The 12939-nt window shown below is 36.1% G+C and overlaps 1 protein-coding gene across 1 annotated transcript; it reads left to right on the plus strand.

Annotated features, from left to right (window-relative positions):
* The first annotated feature begins 7985 nt into the window (after positions 1 to 7985).
* On the plus strand, positions 7986 to 10522 carry LOC130649558 (28S ribosomal protein S24-A, mitochondrial-like). The gene is made up of 3 exons (XM_057455855.1): positions 7986 to 8115; positions 9550 to 9745; positions 10170 to 10522. Exons 2-3 carry the CDS (start codon positions 9550 to 9552, stop codon positions 10445 to 10447), a joined length of 474 nt encoding a protein of 157 aa, XP_057311838.1. The 5' UTR covers positions 7986 to 8115; the 3' UTR covers positions 10448 to 10522.
* Positions 10523 to 12939: the final 2417 nt, after the last annotated feature.

The following is a 12939-nucleotide window of genomic DNA, read 5'->3' on the forward strand; positions in this document are numbered from 1 at the left end:
AATAATAATAAATATTTAAAGTGGCTAGCCCAGAAAATCACAAAAAACCTATAGTTAGTGGATTGTTTCCACTGGGGGCCACTAGAACAAAAAAGAAACAAAAAATGATAAACCTTAGACTGCCTCAGCTCAATCAAACATAGTAACATTTATAATCTGTGAAAAATGAAAAGAAAAAGAATAAAAAACAAAAATTAAAAAGTTAAAAAGTGATCTCCATTAGAATTTGCCAAATACAATAGAGATGGAAGTCTTAAACGAAAGCAGACTTCCATCACAGGTCACTTGGTCTGGAAGATTATTCCACACTTTTGCAGCTCTAAATGGGAAGGCTTTTTTGCCAAATTCCGTGTTGACCAAGGGAAGTGTGAACCTGTTTTTTGAAGCTCCTCTTGTTTGATGATTATGACAGTTTTTTGTCAAAAGGAATTTTGAGCGCATGTAATCAGGAGCCATGTGATTCATGGCTTTGAAAACTAATATGTTAACATCCTACTGTCTGACTCTAACAATGCAGTTCATTTATGTTTATTATATGTTTGTATATTTATAGGTATTAATATATAGTGGTGGGTTTATCTATCTCTATTAACATTTACGAGTTTTCATGGTAGCAGAGGGTAGTTAAACAATGGCTAGTGGATTTTTAAACCCACCACGGTGGGATGAAGAAAACAAAGAGTTTTCATTATGGCTCCGAGAAGCCAAGGCATGGAAAGTTGCCACTTCTGGTGTAACTGGACTGAAAGATGTTCATGGTTTGCAATTAGCATTGCATCTTCCGGATGGAAGCGAAATACGTCGTCAACTATTTGATACCCTTGATACGGAGAACATGACAGGTGATGACGGGTGGAAAAAGGTGATAGAATTGATAGAAACGTACTATAGTAAGGACGATAACACGTCAGCCTTTGACACGTGGAAAGACTTCCGTATATTATGTAGAAAAGAAGATCAAAGTATTGAACAATATATCATGTATTATGAGAAATATAAAGTCCGAATGGAGCGCTTCGACATGAAACTTGGTGAACGTATTCATGGACTTAATTTACTGTGTGGTGCCAATCTTAATGATTCTGACCTTCGTCTAGCAATGAGAGAAGTTGATGGGGATCAACCAAATGAAATGTATAAACAAGCTAAAAAGGCGCTTAAGAAATATTTTGGCAGTGCTGCTGTCACAAGTACTCAATCATCCAACACCGCTGTAGCCTCAGTTCAACCTGCTGTCAAACAAGAGCCTTTTTTTGCCACACTAGATGAATACGAAACATACGTTGCATGGAGACAATACCGATCGAAAAATGGTAATTCATCAAATAAAAGTTATCGTGGACAAGGTCGTGGAAAATTGCAACATCGCAATCCCCTAAATGCTGACGGTAAACCTTTAACATGCCGTGTTTGCCGTTCAATTGCACATTTTGCTCGAGATTGCCCACATCGTTCTGAGAAACAACAAGGTTCGGAAGACAACCAACAGCATGATAGTTCTACAAACCGCTCCTGGGTTGCTTCTGTTAACTCTGATGTTATTGAATGCCAAGCATCTGATGCGTCTATGGCAGGTGGTGTTGCATTTAACTATATGATTCTCGATACAGGTTGCCCACAGAATGTTGCCGGAGTAGTATGGACACAGTGTTTTCTTGATTCCATGAGTACTGATATGTACCAAAATGTCAAAAAGCTTCATGGTAATAACAAATTTAAATTTGGTGGTGGACGTGTCATGAAATCTATGTATACCATTATAGCTCCTGTTTTGGTTGCTGGGGAAATCACTTCCTTAAAATTCGATGTTGTTGACACCGATCTTCCTCTTCTGCTTGGAAAGGAAACTATGAAAGCATGGAATCTGCTCATTTGTACAGGAAATGACACTGCTGAAGTTACAATAAATCGTGTGAAGAAAAATGTTGAGCTCTTCACATCCCCTACTGGACACTGGTGTATAAATGTGCAGCCAGGTTTTCCTGTTGAAGTACTGGATGTTATGTTTTCTGTTAGTGAATTGTCCAAACATGACAAAGAACTTGCTGCTAAACGCTTGCATCGCCAATTTTGTCATCCTCCCTTTGAGTTCTTAAAGAAAGTCCTCAGTGTCCTGGATAAGCCTGACAAGGAATTTTTGGACATTCTGCATAAATATTCTCAGAATTGTCTAGTGTGTAAGCGATACAAACCGACCATTCCAAGGCCAGCTGTCGGAAACTTAATGGATCCAGATAAAATGAAATTTAATGAAATAGTTAGTATTGATTTGAAAGAAAGGAAGGGTAAATGGATAATTTACCTCATCGATATGGTTACTCGATACACACGTGCTGATTTCATACCATCTAAAGAAAAACGCATCGTTGTTGCAAAGATTATAGAACTTTGGTTGCCTATATTTGGAGCAGCTAAAAGTTTTCACATGGACAATGGAGGGGAATTCGCTAATGATGAAATGCGGGAACTTGGCAATCAATTTGGGATAAACATCAAGCACACCGCTGCTTATAGTCCTTGGGCAAATGGTCTGAATGAACGGAATCATGCAACTATAGATATTATGATGGAAAAAATGCTAGAAGATCACCCGAAGTTATCAGAATCACTGGCATTGCAGTATGCTATATCTGTACGAAATTGCTGTATGTTTGTAAATGGATTTACACCAGCACAGTTAGCAATAGGTCAAAATCCTAGACTGCCATCAGCTTTCCATGATGAACTCCCGGCCTTGGAAGGCATTACCACCAGCTCTGTAATAGCCCAGCATCTTAATGCCATTGCTGCAGCCAGAAAAGCTTTCGTGCAAGCAGAAATAAGCTCAAAGCTTCGCAAGGCATTAAAACATCCTGTTCGCGAGTATGCAGATATTTTCTATCAGCCTGGTAACCAAGTCTTCTATAAACTACCAGACGATCGGCGTTGGCAAGGGCCTGCTACTGTCATTGGTGCAGATGGTAAAGTTGTAATGATTCGTCATGGCAGTGTTCTTCGTCGTGTTCATCCATGTCGTCTGCAACTTGTTAATGAAATTAGTCACTCCTCGTCACAACCAGATTCCTCACCACAAGCAGCAGGAAATAGTCAGTCAGATATTACTCAAAATCTGGAATCAGGGTATGAACAGCACCACATTGCAGAAGAAGAAACTGAACAGGAAGTACAACATTTTACTGAACATGTTGCAACTCACCAACCAGAAAGCTCAATTCAGCAACCAGAATCTGGTCCTGTTGCCAGATCCAAGATGTCCCTCCCAAAAAGACAACAGACAGTGCAATACAAATATCCTGATGGAGAATGGAAAGAAGTAAAAATTCTAGGCCCTGCTGGAAAAAAGGGTGGGATCCACAAAGATTGGGTAAACGTTCGAGATCACTCTGACCATGAGTATTCTATGGATTGGAGTGATGTATCAGAATGGAAGTTAGTCGAAATTGAGTCAGACCCAACAGGAGGTGATCCCTCTACTCCTTCTAATTGTGAAGAAGAGATGTGTGTTGCCGTATGCTTCAACGCACCAGATGAGTTCAAGAATGCCAAGAGTGCAGAACTTGAAAAATGGAAACAGTATGAAGTTTACCAAGAGGTTCCAGATGTAGGTCAACCCAGACTAACTGGTAGGTGGGTATGTACCCGAAAAATTGTTGACGGAAAACTTGTACCGAAAGCAAGATATGTCATCCGAGGCTTTCAGGAAAATATTAACATACCTGCTGACTCACCAACTGGCAGTAAAGAATGTATGAGACTAGTGCTTTCTATAATTGCCAGCAAACAATGGACACTAAATTCTATTGACATAAAAGCAGCTTTTCTCCAAGGCAAACCAATACAACGGGATGTCTTTATTGTTCCACCATGTGACGTACCCCTTCCAAACACACTCTGGAAGTTAGAAAAATGTGTGTACGGTCTAAATGATGCTGCTCGTATGTGGTATTTTGCAGTATGGGAAGCATTACAAAATTTAGGATGTCATAGATCAACTATTGATTATGGTGTTTTTTATTGGAAAGATAAAAATGATCAATTGTCTGGTGTGTTACAAGCACATGTTGATGATTTCCTTTGGTCCGGTACTGATGTTTTCAAAGCTGATGTCATAGATAAGCTTTACCAAATATTTCAAGTTGGTCATTCAGCATCATCACATTTTAAATATGTTGGTATTAATATCAGCCAGAGTGAATCTGGACAGCTATCACTTGACCAATTGGATTATATTGAAAAAATCGATCAAATTCCAATCACCCGAGAACGTCAACTTCAGAAAGATTCCATTTGTACCAAGACTGAATCTTCTCAATATTGCAGATTGGTTGGTCAGTTAAACTGGACTGCTACACATACTCGCCCGGATATTGCCTTCGATATTTCTGTATTGAGCTCGACTATGAAAGCTCCTACTGTGTCTAATATCTTGAAAGCAAATAAAGTGCTTCAAAGAATCAAAGGTAATCCATTAAAGATTCATTTCCCTAGCCTTGAATCATTGGAAAATTGCTCCATCATATGCTACAGTGATGCATCGTTGGCAAATTTGTCATCAGGTCAAAGTTCAGGAGGATATGTGGTGTTCCTCTCTGATAATAAAGGGAAGGTGTGCCCATTAGTTTGGAGTAGCAAAACTATTCGACGTGTTGTTAGAAGTACACTTGCTGCTGAAACAAGTGCCATGGTGGATGCTCTTGATGCTGCATACTTTATGTCACAAGTTCTTACTGAAATGATTTCCATACCAAACACGCAATGTAAGCACATTCAGATTCATGCATTAACTGATAATGAATCTCTTTACCGAAATACTTACTCAACAACAATGGCTGCAGAGCGCCGACTCAGGGTTGATATTTCTGTTATAAAAGAAATGATTTTGAGAGAAGAACTATCCAGCGTGAAATGGATTCCTACATCCATGCAACTTGCAGATCCATTGACAAAAGTTGGTGCAGACCCAACAAAGCTGACAGCTGTTTTGGAAACTGGAAACGTCGGATAGAGACACTATTTACACACTTCTGTTATGAACCTTTGGTTATGTTTTGATTTTGTTTCGGGGCATTTGCAGTGTCGCTAGGCATTTGCAGCCGTATGTTTATATTATTGGTTGCGAGAAAAGAGAGAATGGGAATGTTAACATCCTACTGTCTGACTCTAACAATGCAGTTCATTTATGTTTATTATATGTTTGTATATTTATAGGTATTAATATATAGTGGTGGGTTTATCTATCTCTATTAACATTTACGAGTTTTCATAATATGGCATCGTTTTTGATGAGTAAATTATTCATTGAATATTCCCTCTCTTTCCCAAGAAAGGTACGGACACATTTTAATCGTTTTTCTAGTTTTCCCAATCTACCTTGGGTGGCACAAGCCCATGCCGAGGAGCAGTAGTTGAAATATGGCATGACAAGTGCATTAATTAAAAGGTTTTTTGTGTGAGGTGTTAAACAGGATGCAATGGTTCTAATTTTAGAATATTTAATTAGTATTTTTCTATTTATGTCATTAATGTGCTTTTCCCATTGCATTTTTTGATCAAATGTTACCCCAAGATATTTAACTTTTTCGCTCCTCTTCAAAGGAATACCCATATAGTTGATAGTTTTGTTCTCAACTTTTTTTAACTGGCTGTGGTTGCCGAAAAATATTGTTTCAGTTTTGTCCGTATTAATAGTCATTTTGTTATTATTCAGCCAGAGGTCGACTTGCGAAAGTTCTAACTCGACCTGGGAGACAAGGGTATCCAAGTTTTTATGAGACGAAATAATTATTGTATCATCCGCATATAGATGGTGGTAGTTTGAATTGATGACAGATTTTAAGTCATCAATATACAAAAGAAAGAGCAGGGGCCCCAACACAGATCCCTGCGGCACCCCAAAAGCGTCTTCATGAAGCAGATCTGATCCTGTGTCGTTTACAAGAGTCAGCTGCATTCGGTCCGTTAAGTAGGACTCAAACCAGTCAAAGGCAGCATCTCTGATGCCAAAACACCATAGTTTTTTTAACAAAATTTTATGATCAACAGTGTCAAAAGCTTTTTTAAGGTCAATGAGCACAGCACAAACAAAGTTATGTTGGTCGAGCTCAGTAAGAATAAAATCAGAGACATCGACTACTGCAGTTTCTGTGGAAAAGAGTTTTCGAAATCCGGACTGTCTGTCATTCAGGAAGTTGTGCTCAGAAATAAAATGAGACATTAGCTCATGCACTAACTTTTCAAAAATTTTCATAGGAATTGGCAAAATGGAGATAGGCCGATAATTAGTAAGATCTGTTTTATTGCCACTTTTAAAAATAGGCGAGACCCTTTTAGTCTTCCAACATTTAGGTACATAACCAGTAAATAAAGATTTGTTGAAAAGACTTGATAAATAAATACTTAAAACTGACGAACCTGCTTTTAGCAGTCGTGAACCAATTCCGTCCAAGCCTGTAGCTTTATTAAGTTTTAGTGATCTAATTATTTTTGCGACAGTTTTGGTCTCAATACGAGCCCACCGAAAATCGTGTCCGCTAACAGGTGGATTAACATTAGTAGTGTCAGAAGAAAATTTAGAGGCTAGTTTGGCACCAACACTGACAAAAAATGAATTGAATGTGTTGGAAATTTCTTTTGGGTGAGAAGTTTCTGTACCATCGTTTTGGACTACTCGTTTTATCGAGGTAGTATTGCCTGACTTATCAGGAACCAGTTTTTTTAGGGTTTTCCAAAGTTGTTCTGGCCGTTTTTGAAAGTCCTGCAAAACGTCATTATAGTACTCGTTTTTGAGTCGATTTTTGAGACCTATTACCTGGTTCCTTTTTTGTTTGAAAGCTTCCCAGTCTATGATGGATTTTGTTTTTGATGCTTTCCGTTTCAAGAAGTCTCTTTCTTTGATGGCTATTATTAATTCATCAGTGACCCATGCCTCAACACGGCCAGAAAATCTATGTGTTTTGAAAGGGGCATGTTTGTCAGCCACTGTTAAAAAAACTGTTTTGATTTGTTTGTTTTTGTTTTAATTGTTTCCCGTGAGTTTTCGAAATTTGTTCCAGCAGATTCTGTGGCTTCTAGTGCCGGTATTTTTACGTGAAAAAAATACTGTTTTGTTGTAAGGTCATTTACGAAATCGTTAACGTTAGAACCAACTTCTGCGGGTTGTACAACTCGATGTATTACATATCTTTCGAAATACTGCTAAAAGTTTAATTTTGTATTGCGCTCTTTACTTATGGGAAAAGGCGGTACAAAATTCTAACAAGTGTTATTCGTTTTTGTTAGTTTCGCGTAATCTAATTTTCTCGCACATTTTAAAAAGAATATCCCACGCACATCAAATACTCGCGCAGTCTATTCGCAAAAAAAACTGTTTTTGATCAACAAATTGTTCTGCAGAGCGTTCATTTTCCTACCTCGTCCCCAGGGTTCTTCAATATGATATTCAATTTTGATGTATTTGGGAAGATGTTAGCACCAAAGAAACAAGAAGCGCTATGGACAAAGTATTGGATAGCTTAATTTTGCTTGGTACTTGCGAAATGCTTCGCAACCTTTTTTAATTTCTAGTTTAATGCCACACAAATACCAAAGCTAAAAGGAGAGCACTCCAGAAAAAGTAAACAAAGAAAATCATCCACCTAATGTAGCGAAAAGAGCTGACAATGTCAACATTAGGCTTAGGGGTTGTTAGCTATACGACTTTAATTAGAAGCTTGGTTGTTGGTTTCCAAAGTCAAGCTTGTTAGCTAGCTACAGTTGTTGTGGTACAACTGTTGCACAACAACAAAGTTGTCTATCTCTAGCTACAACATTTGTTGTGCAATGTCTCTTGTTTCGCGTTTGTATTTCATGTGTTTTCAAAAAAGTTGTAACCGGGTGCTGCAGCTGTGCAATTGGAGACCAAGCATACAGATTATGGTTAAAAGATGTTTTGCAAAGATGATAATTTGACCAGGAAGTTACTCCTAGTATACTAAAGCATGGAATACAACATTCTGCAAAATTACAGCGTTATAATTTATTCTATACATCGAAACCTCATTCGACAAAAAGAAGCATGCCGAGTTGAAGTGCCGACTTCTTGTTTTCTCTGTGATATTTTAATCTGACAAATTTAAAGTAAGGACGTGCTATTCTTTCCTATATTAATGTGCCTGTATTTTCAGAGCTATAGCTAGCTAAAATATTTTGTTGAATGTAATGTATGTTGACTGTGATGACATTTCTCTGTTGCAGAGCAGCAAGAGGTCCCCCCTATGTTGGCAAGCAAAAAATTTTAAAACATTCACAAGTCCCCAGGTAACCTCGACCCAGGGCTCTTTTTTGCGATGGAAGTCAAGGGGCAGAGCACTTCTGCTGTTCCATGCAAGTTATTAAAAATCATATATCTATTATAAACGCGTATGTTTTTTAGCAAGTGTAATGGCATACATGCGTTACAAAATATTTTTTATAGAAAACATTACAAAGAGAATCCCTACTAATCCCTACTAATCTGAAATATTTACTCTAGGCCACGCTCATTTAAACTGAATTTAAATTTTTATTTTGCTACAAAGTGCTTATAAACATTCAAAAGTTACAACACAACGGATAAGCGTTGTCTTGAGTTTGATTTCTTTGTTATGTTTTTATTAGATAACGCCAACAACATTAAACTACCCTGTGTGCATTGACTTTTGACAGTATCAATCAATACAGGGAGAATAAGTAAAAATAACATTTTTGTTCGCTAAACTAAGTTAAGGCACGAATAGACGGAACAATTTTGCAGATCAATTTTTATAATAAAATATTGAACTAAAATTGATCTAAAATTGTTGTGTAAAAAATAATGGAACAATAATATATACTCAAATGACGTAAAAACACAAATCAATATTTAAAAATTGATCTAATAAAATCAACAGTTTGATTTTATTAGATTAATTTTTCGTCAGAGCAATATTATTCCAAAGAAAACTGCCATCTCTTCACTTCCTTTCGAAGCTCACATTGGGATTTTTATTCATTTTAAATGTTTTTATGCACGTAAAAGAGAGTTAGTAGTGAAGAGAAACGGGACTGAAAATTGTGTCAGAAAAGTATGTTTTGATCATATCAAGCCGCAAGGCAAACTGAAGTACTTAAACAGCTTCGGTAGCTCTCAAAATCCGTCAATTTTAATTTGTTCAACCTTTCACCCATATAGTTCTTTATTTTCTAACTTTTCTTACATGTGAAAGAATAAATTCTTTCTTTTTCATTGTTGCTTCTTTATATTGTATTGTGTATACAAAAAATATTAAATATTAAATTAATTTAAGAATTAAATAGTTATATTGACCTAAATTTTTTGCGTGTATTTTTTTCAACGATATTCTGACAAGTAATATTTTTCGAAAATTGATCTACAAATTTGTTCCAACCATTCCAGCTCTTAAAATTTTTTTGAGCAGTATGGGTATGCTACAATAAATCAATAAATCGCTGTGTCGCGTAATTCTGCTTTTTTGATTTATTCATTTTAATAATATTTTTTATTTTATGTTATTATTTTTTTGTATTTTTCAGATGCTTAAATCAAATTCGAGAATTTTGAATAGAATTAATCTTAAGTCAGCAGGATGCTTATGTTCAATGAGAAACATTATGAAAAAACCAGTTACTAAGCTGCCAAATCAATCAACGAAAGGCACAAAAATGAAAAGATATGAAGTTCCACCACATAGAATTGGAGTATTGAAAAGTTGGGATTCAAGACACACTGGTGAGTTGGAAGTTTTAAGACCTTCATTTTTATGTTTATCTATAAAATGCTTTAAAATTAAGCACATATTAATTTGATTGGATAGTGAGTGTGTTTACGATTGAGTTATATAACGACTTGCTTGAGATTCCATGTGGTTAACGTCACTAACTTCGTTATATAAACCCTCCTATTATTAGTAGGAGGGACCAAAAAGTTGGTTTCAAAGTAACTAAACAAGATATATGTTGAATTTTCTGCTTAACTAGGCAACACTCGTCTTAGACCCTTGAACTCTGGACGTGAAGTGAATGCTCCAACCCTTGAAAGTTGTGTGGTTGAAACCAACTAGTGTATCTCCCCTAACTGGTGTGATCTGTGGTGAATTTGACATGAGTTGCTTCCACTTATAATTTAGTTTCTTACGATGTCTTTCCTTCTTTAGGTGGTCTCAAGGGAAGTTATTGGGCTGCCGAACGTTTTGCTGATGATATTATGATTACAAAACTTATTGAAGGCACGTTCTACGATCGAATCACGTCGGATGTGATCATAAAGAGACGTTTGAATGAAATTGTAATTTGTTTTTTTGTCACTGGAAGAGGTCAAGAAGGAACTACAGCTAAAGTTTACTTTTTGAAAGCCTTCACTGAGAAGCTGTTATCGGAAATGATGGGCTGTATTGTGAAAATTGAGTTGAGGACTGGGCCAGAGTTTGTTTGACTATAAATATTGTAAATATTTTGCATGTAATGCAATGTAATTGTTTTTTCTGAATAGAGATCCATTTAATTATTAGGCCTGCGGGAATTGTTTCCATGCACGCTACGGTTGCCACAAGTCTGGAAAACCTTGCAAAAGATAAAGCCAAAGAAATATAAAGAAGTCAGGTAAAGCTAAAAGACAAGTGTTGAGATCCGTCCCCGCAAGCAGCTACTTAGTGTATTTTTGTGTTAGATTTATATAATTGGAACAGTTCACTTTACGGTTCACAGTGGGTGCATGACAATTTATAACTGGTTGATCGCCAACTCTTAATCTGCTATCTAATAAACATTTCCCCAATTAGTTTTCTTTGATATACCGCTGCTATTTCCAAACTTTTTTAAACAAAATGAATGTGATTTTTGAAATCCTCCCCTGAAACTTGATAAAATGTATAATCGTCAGATTCATACAGCAAACAAATAGCAGGATTTTAATTTTGTCCTGAGTGAACTCTGCTTGAAACCGGGGCTTATTATTAATTCAAGTGGAAAATTAAAAAGATTTTGACCGTAACCTTAATACCACGAAAACGGCATTCTCACTTGTCGGATTAAGTTAAAAATTTATACACACACCAATTCAATGATATTGAATATGACCCGAAAGTCAAAACATCGAAATTCTAAAATTTTAAAACACATGTAATTCGGGAAACGTGTATTGTAGCTGACGTTAACACGACTCTTTACCATATTTCCGTACTTCAATGGCACTGCCGTAGAATATTTCGTATTTTCGACATGTTAGAAAATGCAACTAGTGCGTTCTAAGCGTCACCTACTAAACCTACAGATATGTAGAAGTTGCATTTTTGCAATCTCCTGGCTGTCATTTTTAAAAAATGACCAAATAACTGCCATTATCAATGATTGACTTTGAAAACAGTTTTTGTAGTTAATGTAACATTGCCCGGTATACATGTTCAGTACTGCTATTTTGGATATATTTTACATTCTTATTGTATATATTTTGCATTCTTAGGCTTACTGTAAGTCTGTTGTTGTGATTTTCACATCGAAGCTTTGGAAACTTAAAATTCGTCTTATAAGGAAAAGCAATTAAGGTTGCCAGGATGATCTATTCAGTTCCTATTGGTACTACTATGTACTAGAGTCCTGCGAAGGTGGTTCAGTGCATTTAAAGCTGACATTTGAGCTACAAAAGTCGTGCAAGCGCAGCAATCGGTTAAATGGACAACCGCCTAAGATATCAATCCTATTTTTATTATGAACGCTAAGCAGAAAGGATCGATTCACACTTTTATAGTCTCTGCCATGACTCGGGTGGGGTTTGAACCCAAAACCTCCCGCACTGGAAGCGAACGTTCTACCACAAGGCTACCAGTTCCTTGCATTTTGTTTTGTTTCAGAGTGGAAAACTTTTGATCTTTACAATTTTTGATCTCTACAATTAACGGAAACTCCACGGAAACCTCTGATTAACGGAGAGATTTCATTACACCGGCCCAATTCTGACTGAAATCTTGAGAAAAATTTCTAAAATACGTACAAGCAATTAACGGACACTTCAATAAGCGGATACATTTTTTTATACAAAATAAGGATTTTTGAACTTTTGTCTTTCTAATTTGCGAATATGATGCTCATTAAAAAAATCGTAGAGAAATGGCGAGCTAAGAAAGCAGGATATTTTTATTTTCATCACTCACAAAAAGAGCCATGAAAAGATCCGTCATTTGAATTCGATGACGTCAGCAATAACCCGTTGATACCCAAAAGTTTAAGAAATTTGTTAACCGGTTGCCTCTATTCTGTAGAGCTGGAAACGTTATTCAAGAAAATGTATAAGATTATGCGCGTTTCATGAAAAATGAAAAAAATATAGCTTATTATTATTAACAATTATAATTTTACAGGTTGACTACGTCAGAAATATTTACAATCCTGGTATCAATGTAGGACCTGTTGAAACAAAAAATAGTAATAAATGAAATTTTATAATAGGTAATAAATTAGGTATTTTTTTCTATATATATTATACAAAAACAAATAAACAAATAAGGTAATCGAAAATAAATAAATTAATTAGATAGGTGAGATGGAAAAAAGCAAACTGGTACACTGATGACACTGGTACACTGATGACGTAAGAATGGGATAGCACGAAAATTATTCTACATTGCTTAGTCAAAACACTCGCACACAGGCAACAAAATCAATAGAGAGAGAATCCTAGAACAAAATGAAAGGCAATCAGGAAAAAAACGATTCAAATTGGATCAAATAGCATGAGACAAACAAAGTTATGGAGGAAAGAAATTAAACAATGCAAGAAAACCAAAAATCAAAACAAAGTATACATAGTAACGATAATAATAGAATGATCAGAAAAATATATACATATAAATTACTACAACTGCTTAGTCAAAACACTCTCAGGCAACAAAATCAATAAAGAGAGAAACTTAGAACAAAATGAAAGGCAAT

This window comes from Hydractinia symbiolongicarpus, chromosome 7 (assembly GCF_029227915.1).
Source record: "Hydractinia symbiolongicarpus strain clone_291-10 chromosome 7, HSymV2.1, whole genome shotgun sequence".
Taxonomy (NCBI): domain Eukaryota; kingdom Metazoa; phylum Cnidaria; class Hydrozoa; order Anthoathecata; family Hydractiniidae; genus Hydractinia; species Hydractinia symbiolongicarpus.